This window comes from Neopsephotus bourkii, unplaced genomic scaffold (assembly GCF_033783945.1).
Source record: "Neopsephotus bourkii isolate Nb327-2 ecotype Australia unplaced genomic scaffold, CSIRO-AGI_Nbou_v1 NB_196, whole genome shotgun sequence".
NCBI classification, from domain to species: Eukaryota; Metazoa; Chordata; class Aves; order Psittaciformes; family Psittacidae; genus Neopsephotus; species Neopsephotus bourkii.
The window spans coordinates 5,880,433-5,898,327 of record NW_026900709.1 but is presented as its reverse complement, the minus strand read 5'-3'; the positions used below and the strand labels follow the sequence as shown (position 1 = coordinate 5,898,327).

General features: G+C 38.2%; 1 protein-coding gene across 3 annotated transcripts in view; it reads right to left on the bottom strand.

Annotated features, from left to right (window-relative positions):
- BMPR2 (bone morphogenetic protein receptor type 2) overlaps positions 1 to 17,895 on the bottom strand; it is a 110,141-nt gene that overhangs the window by 13,175 nt on the left and 79,071 nt on the right. For all 3 annotated transcript variants that reach the window (XM_061378029.1, XM_061378037.1, XM_061378020.1), the window contains exons 4-10: positions 13,711 to 13,821; positions 13,107 to 13,198; positions 10,838 to 11,068; positions 6,878 to 6,992; positions 4,988 to 5,148; positions 3,120 to 3,267; positions 2,035 to 2,171 (exon numbers count right to left, since the gene is read on the bottom strand). In XM_061378029.1, coding sequence (XP_061234013.1) covers positions 2,035 to 2,171; positions 3,120 to 3,267; positions 4,988 to 5,148; positions 6,878 to 6,992; positions 10,838 to 11,068; positions 13,107 to 13,198; positions 13,711 to 13,821 — 995 coding nt within the window. The remainder of the gene's footprint in view (positions 1 to 2,034; positions 2,172 to 3,119; positions 3,268 to 4,987; positions 5,149 to 6,877; positions 6,993 to 10,837; positions 11,069 to 13,106; positions 13,199 to 13,710; positions 13,822 to 17,895) is intronic.

Here is a 17,895-nt window from a genome sequence, read left to right as displayed (position 1 = left end):
AAGCTTGGGCTCTGCTCTGGCTCTGGCAGATGAGTGAAGAATGTTACTAACATCTCAGTTTATAGCCCTTGAATTATTTTATGCACATCATCTGCTTAGATTGCCGATGTATACTGTGAAAAACAATACCGCTAATCAAGGTCTGTATCATAACACATATGTTCAGGAAGCAAACTAAGACTGCATAGGTAATCATAAATTTAGGATTCCACATCTTTTGAGTGCCTTAATTATGTGACCTACAAAATAAAGCATCGATTTTTATTTCTCAAATGAAAAGGACAAATAAATTTCTCCAATAGACAAATTTGCATGAAAGTGTTATAATCCAACGGAGATTATAACAGAGAGCAGAGCTTTAAATAATGGACAGAAGCCTTTCATCCCATGCATTAGATACAGCAGGTGAGGACTTGGGTCCAGGGTGAGGCTATTTGAAGCTTTGTTTTCTACGTTATCTCTCCTAGAGCGCTCATTCAGATGTTATCCCAGATCGGCACAGGGTGGAGTAGGTTGCTTGATGCACATCAGAGACCTATGGATTGCTTATTTCTTCTTTTTTCTTAAGCAGTGATGCAGATCCACCCTTAGAGCTGGACTTATTATCCTCATCACTAATTATTATGTTTAATTTTTGCAGAAACATCAGTGACAACACAAAGAATGCGCGAGACAGTTTAAATCTGGGGATCATCCAATAGTGCTGGAGTCTATCAGCTTGTTAGGCCATAATTAACATTTAAAATGGTAGTCTGCAAAACAAAACAAACCTCCTTGAACTGTTTTAGTCATAACTGTCTTCAAAACAAGCTGTCGAGCTTGGTTCTTCCAACACTGCATTTGCCAACATGGCCATAGTTAAAACAGTTGCTGCTTGATTTCCCATAGAGTTTGGGTGTGGATTGTTTTTTCTCTCTTCCCCCAGCCGAGACCAGCTGGCCAAAACTGTGTCATGAAAGAACTCCTCTATGAAGCTCTCAACTCAGTTACAACATGTTTTACACCAGTGCTAATACTGGAGGCTATGCTCCTCTCTGAAAACTGTTTCATACATATTTACAAGTACCAGCACAGATGAGGCCTTAGGCTCCCCATTATCTGCACGGTAGCTACATACTTATCAACTAGCAAAGTCTCTGAAGATTGCAAGGTGTAACTTCAGTAAGGGAATAAATAAAAGTATCATTTAAAGTAAGAGTCAACTATATTGTTTTCATACTCACGATCCAACTAATTTAGCTTAAACAAGTTAGGATGTATCAGGTGGAACCCAGTAGTAACTGTTTTGCATTTCACTTTGCTTTTAATAAAAGACAGGCACCCCCACACACTAAGAGCATTACCTCACCTTTGCTGCAGATGAAAGCAAGCACACAGACTTTCAGCAGAGTTCTGACTTGCCATAACTTGTTGGCCTGCAGCAGCAAGCAGGGCTCTAAGCCACAGCTATACTAATGCAAAACAACATCACTATGTTTATAGTCTTGAAAAGAAAAATTGCAGATCAAGCGAAGCCACACAAAATTCCTAATGTAGTTATAATGAAATGATTGCTAGAAGCTGTAGCATCTGCAAACTCTGAAGATTATATAACTTCCGAAAAAGCATTACAGTGTGTATAGATTTTAGTTCTGGAAGAGGATATTTACATTTTTTGCCAACTAATTTAGGGTGTTCTTAGTTTATAAGATGTCAAAGGCAGAAAATGCTTTTACGTTTCTCATCCAGCATACAGAGAACATATGGGCACTTCATGTATAATACTACACTGTCTAACAATTAATATAACAAGTTGTCTTTCGTGTATCACACTTCAGTATCTGATAATAACCAAAGTATTTTTCCTTAAAAGAAATGCAGCTTTCATGTGAGTGGCTCTTCTAAACCAGAATTGAATATCCACTAGGTCCAGACACAAGCAGCTCCCACTCCTTAATTACTAACAATAATTCAAAGGAAAGAATGTATTAAAAAATTGCTTTTAAGAAATGACTACACCCTAATGATTGTTTCTTTGAAAAGATTCTATCTCACCAGGCTGTTCTCCTTCCACGCTTCTGGGAATTTTGGTCTTTGCTTCTCTCTAGACACCAAGACTTGCATATCTTCAAAAGTGGGATGGTTTCCGACTTCTGTCTGGAAAGCCATCTGGTACTCTGGCACAGATTCCCCTGTTAACAAAAGAAAGGAAGAAAAAAAAAACACTGATAAAAGGCAGAGCAAGGGCTTTCGGGTGATGAAACCCAGTATCAAAGTTGTTGTCTATTGAGATGTTCTCCACTTTCCCTCAAAGTCTAACTTCAAAAAACCCCAGGTGATTTAATTGCAAGAATTAAGCATTGTTCAGCCATGTCTCCGAGGATAACATCTCCAAACTCTGCTGTCTGAGTGGCACATTCAGAATGTCTCAGAGCTTGAGGATGACACCTAATTTCTGTGCAATGTCACTACTGACTGTATTAATATACTTCATTTCAGAGGAATCCCAGTGAGATGAAAGATTTGTGCACACAAACTGCAGCAGTTCTACTACACAGAGAATGCTGCATGTGAAACTAGTTCTATATGCTCTATCTTAGGAAGAAGGTGGTGGTTGTGATACAATCTTGTGTTACATTTTAAAAGACTACTTCCTCTTATGTTACAGGTATGCAGGATTTTCCCTGAGTTTTCAATGCCAGTAGCATAAATAAAAGTATGACTGCCTAAAGGCTACATTAAGTCACAGCACTTTCCCATCTATTCTTTCATGAGGGAAGTCTGAAACACACTTTAGGCACTTTGATCAGTTTCAAGAACTGGTAAGTACTGCCCTTGCCATAAGCCCAGCTTTCAGTGTTTGCAAGCGCTTGATAATAATGTTCAAATTATACTTACCACGAGGCCTGCAAACTGCTTAAACAGGGAATTTAAAATCTTTTGAGCATGAACCGTGCTCCACACTCAATTACTTTGTATCGACAACAATCATCTTGAACGCTAGATGGCACCGACTTAATGGCAAAAACAATTGAGAACATTATTTCCCTTCTTCACTTTAGAAAGCCATGGCTAGGGAGTAGCTTTGGTTGCTAGTACCACTTTCTAGTATTGTGTGGTTTTCCATTTCATTTAGTTACCTGGGAAGAGGTCTGTACATCTCATAAATATCTCCCAGTAGATAAGGCCTAGCGCATACATATCTACTTGTTTCAATGCAGATTCACAATCCCTCAAGTTCACTGCTCCTTCAAGAACTTCTGGGGCCATATAGCGGATTGTACCAACCTGGAAAACAGAAAATCAAAGCTCTGAATCAGGAAGCAATTTCCAAATTCAATTTATTATTAGGATTTATATATTTTAAATATCCCACCTTTTTTGATAGTTTCCACACACAAAGAAAAAGCAGTTCTGTTCCTAATCAGTGTCCCCAGTTTCTACACTCTTATCAGGAGCCGAGTCATAATAAGTCCCTTCTCCTACCCTATCACTTTTTTTGCATGTACCAAAACAATTTTGTCCCTTACTCAATGTTCTCTTCAGTAATACGATATAACAGAAATGTTTCTTTTCCCTGAAATTACTCTGTTAACACCAGGGTATGGATCATAATGGAAGAGGATGCTGCCGAACAAGGAACTTATTCTCTATATCCCTGGACTGTCAGCAAGGCTCTCCCCTACATCTTCCACAGTCAAAGGCTATTAAAAGCCTTGCAGTATACCTACTCATTTCCACTATGACATATGTTAGATTAGAGCAATCACTCATCAGTACTTGTAGGACAGTATTTTGTCACAGGACTATTCCATACACCTGCATTTCAAACAGTGGTTTCCCTGTTTCTTTGTTCAGTAAGGGGAGATCTGTAAAGAGGACCTGTGCATTAGGTATTGTTAATGTAGCACCTGTTTTCTAAGGGAAGGTGATTAGCACTGGAAAACACATTATTTGAATGAAATGTAAGCATTCTCTGTAAAAGCACAAAACCAACAGATATGCTGAACCATTATTTTTTAAGAGTCTCACTGTATTTCCGCAGCCTATACTCAGGTGCCAGTGTACTTATGCTTATACAAAAAAGAAAACTACAAAACCCCCACTCTCTGAATCACCACATCACGAAAGCCTAAGAAATCAATTTCTTCTTTCTGCCCAGAATCCATTCTAACCCACTCCTAGCAGATGTTTCCCCAATCTGTTCCTTAAATTCATAAAATGATGCTAATTCTATATAGCCTACCTCAGCAGTCCATTTGAGACCCTGGCTGCCTTCTATAGATGAGAAAGATTTCTTCATAACTAACCTAATTTTTTCCTTCTGCAACATAATGCCATTACCTGTTGTCCTATCCACACTGAATGCAAATAGTTTATTCCTTTCTCATAGCAGCCATTTACATATTTGAAGACCTGTCTCTTGTCTTTACTTCCCTAAACAACCCTCATACTTTCATCTTTTCCCAGAAGCTACTCTTTCAAGTACTCCCTGTTTTATTGTCTCTGTTCTTTCTCAGTTGGTCGTATCTTTCTACATGCACTTACACTCCCAGGTCCAGAAAACTGCAGATGACACACAGAGGAATGGCTGCAGGATGTAAAATGCAGTATGTCACCATCTCAGAAACATTAACATCAAAACCACCAAAGAATGTTCAGTCTTCAGTTAATACTTCCAGTATAAGACTGAAGGGACCTGTACCACATCATTGCAAGCAACATGGCAACCAAACCTACCTTGCATCTTTTTGCATCTTACACAGAAACCTTCAGCCTCCAGGGCTGACTGACAGTCTATCACCTTTCAAAATGCTAGGTTTGGTTTTGAGTGTTCTGAGAACAAAACCAGATTCTTTCTACCAAGGTTTTAGCCGCTTCTCATCCATATTGCAACTATTTCTCCTTACTGAAATTGTACCACCTTAACATTCACCTTTTAACAACAAAACCACCTATTTCTCAATGTTACTATAATTTCTCTTTCTTTATCCTCATGTGTACTTACCTCACTAATGGCTGCATTATCCTCCTCACCTGGGCGTACCAGTCTGTTTCCAGTCAGCTTCATGGAAAGCCCAAAATCACTAATTACGCATGTTCCATCATTCTTCACCAGGACATTACGGCTGTTCAAGTCACGATGGGATATTGCAGGCTTGTAATGGTCTATTTGGACATATGGAAGTGCTTGTTACTATTTGAGCAGTTCTACTGTTTGGCAAAATGAGAACACCTCATTATGTCTACTCGGCTATTACAAATAGAAGATCAACGTAGCTTTTAGAAAGCTCACATTTTTGCTTCTTTATAATGAGCTCCACAGCATGTTAGCTATAGAAAATTGACTGGCATTCGGGGTTTCACTGTAGCTATACAATATATTAGGCTAATGCTATATACAGTTTTAGTGTTTGCCAAGAAACTCCTTTCCAAGGGATATTTCAGCATGATTTTGGCAGGGGAGACATCGTGTACTTGAACACAGACCTGCTGCCACAGCCCTGACAGCCATTCCAAATGCTCTCTCTCATATCTACACTCCTGTGTCAAATACAGCTCCAACTATTTACATTATGATTGGAATTGGCACCTATTCAGAAGATACTTAGACAATATTATTCCAGAGAGGCTGAAAACGTCCATCTTGCAAGGGATCTCATCTTTTCCAAAGAATAATCTCAGTTGTTCCTAGTTTATATGCGACTTATTTTGTTGGTAAAGCAGCCAGCAGTATAGAACCAGTTTTACTGTGGAATTTATTCTACTCCATGAGTTCCCTCCTAGCATTGACAGACCAGCCTATGGCTGTCTCTTCTTTAAGATGGAAGATTTACACATTTGCTGGCTGCTAATGGACACACCTGTCTGCTCATTTTAAAATGATGAAGTTAAGATGACAGCTCCAGTTTCAGTGGCACCTGAGAATACTGATTTAGGTGTTCTCAGCCTTGCGCATTTAACAGCCTCTTCAGTTGTCATTCTTTGCTAGAGTTGATGCTTAACATTTGAGATGATAGTTTGGGGTTTTAATCCAAACATTAGCACCTTCATGTAGAATTAATGACATCATCTTTTTATTTACTGCCAAGAAGCTAACGCTTCAGTGCCAGGCCATATTCCACAGCCTGAGACATCACAGATCTCAGTGTATCTGCTTTATAATCATAATACTTCAGCTGCTGAAATGCTGGCTGAAGCATGCAAGCAGAGAAATCAAGGTATAAATCCATATGCTGTCACATCCAGTGCTCTAATAAAACACTAAAAATCACAGAATCACAGAATAGTTAGGGTTGGAAAGGACCTTAAGATCATCAAGTTCCAACCCCCCTGCCATGGGCAGGGACACCTCGCTCTAAAATCCATCAGTATTGTTTGTACACAGCAAAGACTAGGCCCACACCCTTAGACAAAAATCAAGACGTGATAAACTACAGTGGAGTTAGAAGATTTAATTATTTCTCTTTGTGTATATATATAGTTCATACACAAACTAAAAACTGCTTTGGTGATATGCGTCTGAACTGCAAACACAAACAGAACACCCCATCTGTTTGCTCTCTGCTAGACAGACATCCAGCGCTTCAGGTCTTCAGTAATCTGTTGCCATGATACAGTAGCACTGCACAATTCTGCACAATTCTGCCTCCTCCTCTTGTCTTTCTCTAGGGCTCTGCTAGCTCTTACTCCATGTTTTCATACAAGTATCACAGACAGAGCCCACAACATGGGATTGTTCAGAAGGAAAGAACATATCAGAAGTTCTCAATAATCTCTATTTGCATTCATCATCCCCTACTCACCACACTGTAACAGAGAAAAAAGAAATGCAGGCATCTACTACCTGATAGAAAAAAAGAGTATCTTGAACATCTTGGCAACTTCCTGGCCTTACCTCCTCGAGGTAGCTCCGTGTGCAGGTACGCCAAGCCTCTAGTTATAGAGTGCGCCAGACGACAAGAGCTCACCCAGTCACTTGTGTGGAGACTCAGATATTTGCACAAAGAACCCTAAAAATACCCAGAACAAAACAAAGAATTAAAAACATTGTCCAGTTGAATAACTCAGAATCTTTATGAGAATCAGTTTTATCCATTGCTCCTGTAAGGTGTAATCTTGCAACTGCTTCTGTATTTAACCGGATGTTCTAAAACACAAGACAGGACCAAAGTTTCATTAACTGCTAGTGCTACCGTTTGGTTTATCTAAAGTGGAACAGAAAATTTAGCACAAATAACAGGGACTGCCTTTAGGAATAGCAAGATTAATTATAAACCCAAAGCACAGCATGCACTCCACCTGTTGTTCTGAAAAACTTCTACTGAACAAGAGAAGTAGTTGACTGCAGACGTAACAGCCTGAATTACTACATAGCAGCCTTTAAGCCAACAGCACTTACAGAACACTCAACATCTCTCACTGGTATCTTCCCCGCTATAAACTATTTTTGTATCAAAACCCCCTAACAACTCACAGGCATTTCAGAATAGGAGACACTGAAGAGGTTAAATGTGGGAAATGGAGGATTTTTTAGTAATTTGTGGTGGAATCTCCAAGAAAACCAGAAGGATGGCTGTCAGTGATGGTCTTCTACAAGCAGAGACTGCTATCTGAAACAAGAGCCAGATCCTGTCATCTCTAATACCTTTGAGCAGTTTTTATGCACACAACCCCCAATGACAATATACTCAGTTTAAACAAACTAAATCCCCATGCATGAAGAGCAAGCCATCCAGTTGGCTCTGCATACATAGTACAATATAACTACAAACTACCCTGGTTTTCCCTGTTTATATCTGTCATCTTAAAAATGCACCAATGTGTAACATTACCATAGCTACAACTAAAACCACTTCATTAAAAAATTAGCTATGTAACATTTGGTTTACAAATGTAAAGTCTGGTGTGTGCCACTTGGAGCTGGCATTCAGGTGTGTAACACGTGCACAGTTCAGATGGAGGCACACTAACACCAGAATTCAAAGTGATCAAGGCATCAGACATTTTAATCCAATGCTAAAACTAAGTTCATAACACTCCTTAATGAAATTACCAGAGTTACAGCTCTGCAGACTTTGCCTGTGCAGAAGAAGGAACCCACAAACAGGTAATGTCCTTGGTGAAAGCACAGAACAAATGTCACTTATACAGGTTTACACGAGCATTTTTATCATTGCTTAAAATGCTGTTACATGAATCTCAAAGAGGTCTTGGTAATTAAAAACACCCCTGAGAATCCACCTAGAAATAAGGAATTTTAGTTTTTTTATCTTTACTGTTTAAAGCTTTTTAAGAAATATAAACACTTGTATTGGCCTCTCACTGCCAGCAACTTGGGTGCAGTAACAGATTTTCTTGGCTTAGTGGGCTGAGATTCTAGTCCATTCTGAGAGGCCACAGAACTGTTGTCATGGTGTGATTGGGAATCAATCACTGCATGATGATGTCAAACCAACTTCAAGACCTTTCTGCTGCAGAGCTCAATAGCCACCAGGTATTTTTAAGCTAGCTGAGGGCTGTGATTTTATGCTTTTGGTGAAGTTCAATATGGCAATCAGGAAAAGCTGTATTCAAGATTTAGAGAGAGATACATACCTGCAATTAAGATTATTCTTGTCAGAGTCATGAGTTACATGTTAAATTGTGGACATATGTTCTGATTATAACTTTTGATACAACTGATGGTTTTAACAGTAAGATTCTATGTGTTTTACAACAGTTTTTCTGTTGTTCTAAAAAGACATGAATGTCTGACTACTGGGGGGACAATTCTGTGACCATTACGTATTTCCTACTATGCCATCCCTTGCAACTTACTCTCTGCTTATTCACCTGCCACACCTCAGAGTACTATCAGAGCAGCACGTTGGCTGATAAATACATGTATCTTTCCTTTTATTACTTGCTCACTAACTTTTTTAGTCTCAAGATACGTCTGGATAATAACACAATTTGGGTTAAACCTATCAGTTTTGCTTTCACCAAGGCAACACCACAAGCAGTTTTCTGTGTGAAAATGTTCAGGCTTGTGTGTTCCTATTTCTAAGAAGGAAAGTATTTCAAGGGAGAATGATATTTTGGATGGGGAGTATTTCATCTGCACGCCTTCTATGGGTTACTCTTTCTTGAAACAAGATTTATGGCTCCAGTTTGAACAGTACAATTCCCTTTTAGTAGTGCTGCCACAGCAGGCTTCCTTCTCTGCTGTGAGTGCCACATACAGCAGAACATCTGCTCCCTGAATTAAGGATCACACTGTGTATTAATTACACCTGCTGTGAACTTTTTCCAATGACTTCCAAGCCACTAGTGGATTGATTTTAGACTAATCTTGCTGTTCTTAATACCACGTTGAGAAAGAACCTGATAATATGATGACAGAAGAATCATCTGTGCATGTAATCAGATCATTAACGTTTCCTGTTTATATAAGCAACAAGACACAATTTGTGATCAAATTACATTTCAGCTGAAACGCCTTTCATTCGAGAAAACGGCAAAACCAGATCAGCTGTTAAGACAGTCATGCCATGCCCTCCCAGGAGCAGAATACACACTTGATTTCACTTAACTCAATTAGTTGACAATAACCCTATTCTGCCAGAGCAGGCCAGTACTGGTGTGCTTTTGCAAAACTGAGCTTCTTCTATGGTCATTTCCAGTTTCTGCAATCTCTCTGTAGATGCCCATCTCCTACAAGGTGCCATGATCCAAGTGTGTTCTCACTTCGAAGTTTCAGTTCAGGTACTCTTCATATATTTGTGAAGCACTATGTTGCCTTAAATTTGCATACATATTTAGATATTTATATACACTTATGCATTTAACTTTCAACACAAGCACATACTTAAAGCCTAAGACTGTCTGGTATTACTGCCATTTATTACTGTTCTGCTTCTTTTTGCTACTTGAATAAGTAGTTTTTGTCCTACTGTCCTCATAACACATCAGGCTTCAGCCATCACCTTTATACACTGGAGGAATAGGTGTTCCCTTACTTGAGACCAAAATACTTTAACTGAACAGTTAAAGTTCTTCCCATATACAAGACAAATTATTTGCTTTTTCATACACATAGCACCCATATACATTACATTTTATGATTTTCATGAAAGCAATTCACATTTTTGCTAGATTTTTTAAAAGCATTTTTGTTTCTATTTGTGCACACACACACAAAGTGTTAAGAACTCAAATCCATAAATTTGTGGGATGTAAGCATTCAGGTGGCTAAGGAGATATGAACATATGGCTCATGAAGATATGGTTATGGAAAGTAAGGCTGCCTTCTTAAGATTTGTCCTACATCATCAATATACAGTACAGCTAAATAAATAAGGTATGCCACAGAAAGCTTTAAGGAAGATAACAGGATAAAAACACAACATGATTTACAGTACCACAAGCTAGTTTGAAAACTATCTATTGTGTTTCGTTGTAAAAAAACCCTCACCATTTACTCAGTCGCTACTGAGACCGTAACTACCTTAACAGAGATATAATGCCTTAATATTAAAAAGTTTTAAATTAAATAATGTTTAAGTAAAAATAACCCTTCAGATTCTATACCTGAATATTGCACCGTTGACTGAAGAAACCTGCACCATAAACAAGAGCAAATATGAAATCGAAGATTTTGTAAGACTACATTTGATTGAACTAACTGGGAAATCTTAAAGGGTATTACAATAAACCACACTAAAGTTCATTAAAATTGTAATTTGTATGGATTGTTTTTACATTACTGTGCAAGAAGCAGCAGGGAAAAGCACTGGCAAATACTAAAGTACATCCTTTTTATATGGCTATTCTCAGGAATCTGAACCAATCCAATTGATTTCTTTGAAGCACTTACATTGGGGTAATATTCCATCACCAATAAATATTCCATGCGGCCATCTGCAGTGAATCTCTCATCCCCCACAATGAAGCGGGCGATGTTGTCATGTTCCATCAGTGGAATCCTGTAAATGTTTCTCTCATTGACAAAGTTCTGACGATTGGCAAAAGAAAAGACTTTGACAGCAACTGGACGTTCATCTAGGGAACCTTTGTACACCGCTCCATACCGGCCCCGGCCAATCAGCTGCAAACAGATGTAAATAAGTAGTTCACTAAACAACAAATGAAGACAAACCCAAAGTTTTCACTCTAAAAAGACTGTACACCAACTTTTATACTGACATACACTAGAAGTGTAACAGTAAGTATAGTGAATATTCTGCATTGAAAACTAGAATGGGATTACTGTCATAAAAGCTACTTTGGAACTGGAAACATCAGCATAGGTCAACCTAGACCTTACTAAATTATCTATAGTCTGAATAACCAGTGAATAAATCATACATAAGCTATTCAACAGTTTTATATACAGAATCAATAAAATCCATGTGTTTTGTGCTGCTAATTCTCTTCTTAAACTTTTGCTTACATTTATAGATTTTACATGATCAATTTTAATTAACTCCAGAGATCATATACATTAAGATGAATATTTTATGTTTAGGATAGCTTTATAAGGTGTACCTTTTAGGGTGGTAATAAATGCATATGAATTTGTAGTGAAAACAGATACAAAAAGAGGTAAAGAGTTTTTAAAAGAAAGTAATAATTAATTTTTTACTACCTGCTAATCCTTATTCTAGCCCCCACTATGTTAGACAGTCTTCAGAGAATGGCCTTTCCTGTCTCCATAGCAACTGAAGAAAGATGCAATCTCTTCTCTAAACCAAAACGTAGGACCACCTTCAGAAGAATCCTGGTTTCTAAAGCTCAAGAAATTCTAACTACATGAGAATTTAAGCACTTACTTGAGTCAAATAATATTCAGCCCAGAAAGACCTAGACATGAAACTGTAAGGGTTTCACGGACCAGTATCTTTTTACTTTCTTACATACTTACAAATGGAGAATGAATGGAAATCAGAAGGGATTACGGAAGTAATGTTTCTAAGGATGATAGAATTGTCCAATGGGAAAGTTTTCAACAGGAAAGCATCCTTTACCAGACAGACTTTCCATTTCTCAATCCTTCCATGTCAGTGGATTGCAAAGCAGCAGCAAATCACTTCAAGGTACAAACTCAGAATGTATTCTACTCACAGAGATGTGAAAAGGCAAGCACAGGTTAAGACAATTTGTTCTGTAACACCCTATGACTGGGGGTGAGGAATCAGCTCCTTTGGATTTAAGAGGACAGGAGATCTCATAGCAGATCTTTCTACCAACAAAGTCACAGCTTTTTCCAAGACTGCATACCAGCATGAGTGATTTCACCTGGGGCTTTGCACACATTTACAACAGGCATTGCTACACTCTTGTGAACTTTGCCTCAAGTACTTTTTTGATGGCCCAAGGCACCCAAGCTTCTTTGCTGATTAGTCTGCTGTCACCATTAGCCCAGACCACACTGCATGCTTGCAGTCTGCATCTCCAGGCGTGATTTCTAATGGGCAAAGGAAAGTACCATACTCTGAATCTCTCTCAGTCATGTTACTGATTAATTTTCTGGCTAAAAGCTTTTAAACATTCTGTAAGTTCTATTAAGCATACCAATTTAGAGTGTAACATTTTGCTGTTGTACAATGATACGCCTCATACCAAGCTGAGTAGAAAGTTCTAGTTGGCTTCTAGTTGCCATGGAGATAGAGAGTACCCTACCGTGAAGAATGACTATACATAAATGCACCACTACTGCAATATACTGCCTACCTGCAGTAAATTCTATATTCCAGTAGTGTTACTAAAGCATTTCAAATGACTGTGGTTGGATACTGTACTTAAAGCCATCTGTGTCAAACAAAAAGATTGATCTTTTGATGCAATGCTGAAATACAGCACATTCCAATTTCCTACATTACCTCCCAGGGTTCAATATTTTATTCTCAAGGTAGAACGTATTCTAACCAATACCAACAAAAATACCAGCAAAAGCAGGCAAAATGTAACTGTGGTAACCTTTCTTTTTCTTTTGTCTTCTAATTTCACCTTGCAAATGTCATTTAGAAGAAAACATTACAGGAGCACTGATGCATTTATTTCCATAACTGTATCTGGGAAGTGGTATGACCAATAGTGTTACACTGAATAAAAATGAAGATTAAGTAACAGAATTGAACATTTACCTCCAACAACTTTAGATTATCCAGATCCAATGAGGGCTCTGATGCTGCTGCCTCCATCATATTCATACTGTGCAAACCCTGTTTACGGTCTCCTGTGGAAGGGCATGGGGAGAGAATCAGACAGTTTCCTTTCTTTGCCATGCTACAAGTGAAAACAATACAACTTACCTGGGACTTGGAAGAAATACACATTTTAGGCAAGGACATAACATGTAAAAGGGAATCCTGTAAAATCTTCTCAGAGTCAGTAAAAGCAGCAGTGAAGGTGCCGATAGCTACAAACTTAAGGCTATCTGCCATGCAACTATTTTGATAATTGAATGCCACTGGAAATTAAAGCATGTTTACAACCTCACTTAAGCTGTGTGGAGCAGAGGTCTTTCGGAAGAAAAATGGCTCCCAAAATCCCAGCGGAGAAATGATAAACCTCTCCATACCACCATATGAATGGGATATCAAACAAAGTGTGAGAGAGGAGAAAGGGAAGCATTATGTACAAGCATATCATAGGGTCTGCGGAGAGCAGAAGACGTAAGTGTAGCTTTGAGAAATAGTCAAAAGAACAACTAAAAAAAGGAATAATCAAAGAAAAGTCAAACCCTACCTGCAAGCATCCTGTATCCAAAGAACAGAGCAGCAATCAGAACAGCCAATACAGACACAGATGCAAGAGCAATAACTATAGTCTCATCTCGATGAAAAGAATGAGAAGAATCTGAAAGAAAACAAGATAAGTACTCTTTAATTGTAAATTTGAAAGGACCAGCACTACAAAACATGTAACTGTTATTACAGCAACGGGGGGGGGGAATTGTACTCTGGATTGTAAGAGACTGCACTAAACGCTATTTTCTCTTAAAATCTAAGGATGGCAAAAGAGCTATCAGCTCAAACACAGCTGAGCACACATTCATGGGCAGCTTTTCCCAGTCTTCCCTTGCCACCATAGAGAGAGGCACCAACAGCAGAAAGTGAATCTTCTTTCTAGCTGGCCAAGTTCAGCCCAGCCATACAAGGCCAAGCTGATGCAGTCCTGGCTCTGCAATTGGTGCCTGAATCCAGTTTCCTGGTATGAATCAGGTTTGTAGCTTTTACAAGGAGTTTTTGATGATTATTCTTCCCAGAATGAAAAATCTCAAGGAAGTTTGCTGCTAATGCTGCAAATGTGATGAAAACTGAACATTCTGTATTCAAATACCTACAACATTTATTAGGCAATTAATCCATTTGTATAAATAGTTCAAAATACTTTGGGGTTTTGTTTTGGGTCAGTGCTCAATTTTAGCATAATTCTCACTTCTTAATTCACAAAAATGCAGAGGTATCTCCACTGCAGCAGTGCCAGGAAACCTGAAACAACAATAAAGCACTAAACAAAATAACTAGTTTTATCGAGCCTTTTTAAAAATAACATTCCTTTTTTTGTCAAAATGTAAATATCTTGAGTTACCTTTTTTTATTCCCCAGAGGGGAAAAAAGTTTTCATGAAAAAACTTGTTAGTGTCTTGAATGCTTATCTCCATGCTTCTCCAGAACTAGATGCTCTTTCAACTCAAGCCACTCTATGATTCTATGTCAGACCCCAGACTTGCTTCATGCAGGCATATAAAAATCCAGCCACTTTAATATAAAAATGGATTACTGCAGATATTCCTCTGATGTCAGAATCACTGGAATGTGGCACTACAAGACTCATTTACTTTGGCTTCAGAACCAAGTTTGGGATCTATGTTTAAACTTGTCTTATATATTGCTGAAAGTACTTCTTAAAAGACTTTAATGAGACCTAACTATGCTAAAACCACAAAACAGAAAATGCACACAAGGCTTAAACATCAGGCAAATTTTTAGGTGAGAATGCAACACCATTTTTCCCAGTCTACGCTACCTGAATAAACTGACAAATTCGCTTTGCTTGAACTGCATTTAGAAGGAATTAAACATGATTCATTTATTCCAATTCCCAGTGTGGACAGACACAAGAGAACCAGATAAGAAGAGAAAGCAAATCTAAAAGAAAACAACTTCCACTTTTACATAACCATAATGGTAACAAGAAATAATAAAAAGCTGGTAAAACAAATACCAGCGGGAGTTTCAGTGATAAAGGTATCTGAAAAATCACCCAGCAAAATAACACGCAGCTCATATTCGATAAACTGATTTAAGGAAGAGGGAGCTTGTGATAATCATGGCACCATCACATTTAAATTTGTTCCATCAAAAGAAATACCATCACTACTCGGTCTGGTAAATTAAGTTTCACTGAGAAAATAAGCTGTTGTCGTAGAGAACTGTACTGTGGAGTAAGCGCTGGGGCTCGTACTGCAAGGCGATTAAAAAACACACGTTACAGTTCTCACCTAAATTATGAATTCAAAACATACACACATACATATTAAACCCCACAATATCACAAAGGAAACTTACATCATACAAAGCTATATGAAATACTGCGCAAGTGTAAGAAGCTGAACAACTGCTGGCAGAGAAACCCTAATTTTTACTTTAATGTTTTTATCAATGGAATTTACAGTTTATTGGCTTATCTTCTAAAACACATTACACGTGGTGGGTCTTTCATCAGTTCAAGATAGTGGTAGGTATGAAGCAAATGCAGGTTTTGAGGGGCTGAGCTTTTTGCTGTAACCTCAGCTGTATTTTCTTTGACCACGCAACTAGGGTGCAGCCATTTACAGCCTTCCCACTGCTAATTATAGAGTAACCATTTCCACCACTGTTTGCCAAATGCTATCTAATGCCTAAGTTTGACTGCTCTACTTAATTCTTCTTACAATTAAAAGGTTAATAACATGCCTTCATCACGAGAGTGCTCCTCTACCCTGAACAGGATTCTGCTGTTCCTCCACTCCTATCATGCACCAGGGCAAGAGCATCTTGAGCAAGAGACTATTTAGCAGCTCTGGCTGCATTGGCACACTTGCTCTTTCTCCTGTTAGAAGCTTGTGAATGGTGGCATTATGCAGGCTGGAGAGCTACTAGAAAATCTCCAAATAACAACTTTTTGTGCTGATCAGCAGAAGAAAAACATGCAGAGAAACAGCATGGTTGCCTTCTTGTTCCTTGATGGATCAATCCCTCAGGAGGCTTTTTCCCTTTAAGTGGGAGCTGTGAAGCCACCAGGTAACCTCAAACAACTTCCCTGGCCTTCCACAGGAAAGACTGGTTTTGGTTTTTTTAAGCAAGGTTGTTTCTTAACAAATCTTACATTGGCTTTTCTTGAGCAAATTCCAAATTCTTATGAACATTTGACATTAATGTCAATGTCCCAACAGCCAAATCAGTCCTACAGTGTGAGTTACTACTATCAGGTTGTTGAGCAACACTTAGAAATGTAAGAATAAAGACAGATTTCTTAATAAGGGTAAGTGAACATCTCTATGGAGTGGTAATATGCAGCTCAGAACAACAAGTGGCTAAAATGCTGCATATGATGGCTACTCATTTTCCATATCTTTTACTTCAAAATTTACATAAAAAGAGATGCATGAAACAAACACAACGACAAAAAGCCCAGATGGCCCCAAAACCCCACAGAAAGTATTATTTCTATATGTCCTTTATGCTTTGTATAATTGACAACTTTTGATGTTGTCAGATTATCAATCTTTCTTAAATAGAACAAAAGGGACATGACACTTAAAGACCCAGTTATAAAACCTTCCAAAGCTGAGCGAGACTCTTAATTATTAATCTTTTCAAACCATCTCTTTCTTTGGATACATTTAATCTTTAGCTCAGTTTCTAACTTGCCTTTAAATTCCTAGATGAGAAATGCTAGCAAAGCCAAAACTAGGCAGACCTCTCAAGGCACGTGCAGAAGTTAACATTGCCTCTTTCATCTCCTTTTAAGTAAAATACATGTTTTCTGTATACATAAGCACATAACCTGTATTTGCTTGGTATTATTTGGAGATGCATTTTAACTCACCCACAGGCACATCAGTGTGGGTCAGCAGAAGAAATTACTGACCTTTACATGGGGCGTTTTAAAAATAAGCATGTATAACATGTATGTATACATATCTCTTGCCATGTTTTCTCCCATGAACTGCTGCCTGAAACAACCGTGACTCCTGAAGATTAGGTAATTCATATGAAAATGTATTGATATTACACTTCCTATCGGTAGCTCCAGGCACACCACAGAGCACAAACATTTTCTGAAGGAAGACTTCGCTGATCTGAAACTCTTAACAACCCCATCCCCAAATCAGTGGACTCTGCTTTTGATGTTTATTTATAATGACAAGACAGCTGCTCTACAACTTCAATATTCTTTCATGCCATATTACAAACTGACTTCAAACATGCACAACTACTATTCAACAAACTCATTTGAGTTTTTGAGAGCATTACGAGTATTTGGGTATTTATTTAGTAACAAATACAAACTGAACAAAACCCAAACTGTCCAACACTGGCTTCAAATTTCAGACCAGGAACCCTGGTATCTCACTACTATTCCATAAGCAATGTACAGCACTAAAAAAGCAATAGCATATGCTGAGCAGAATTAGCTACAGACTCTAGAAAATGCAATGACTAAGGAATTGACTGCTGAGCCAAATTCTGCCTTTGCTTGTACACAGAAGATATCAGCTAAGCTTCCACAACTGTAAGATCCCGTAACTGAAAGCAGAGGTTAGTGTAGTTGCTTGTTTCACTGCTATTTATATGTGAGGATTTTATTCCAAACTTCCACTTAGGCTCCCTGATCTAAAACTAAAATCTACCAAACAAAAAATTAAAACTAACAGAAACTGTT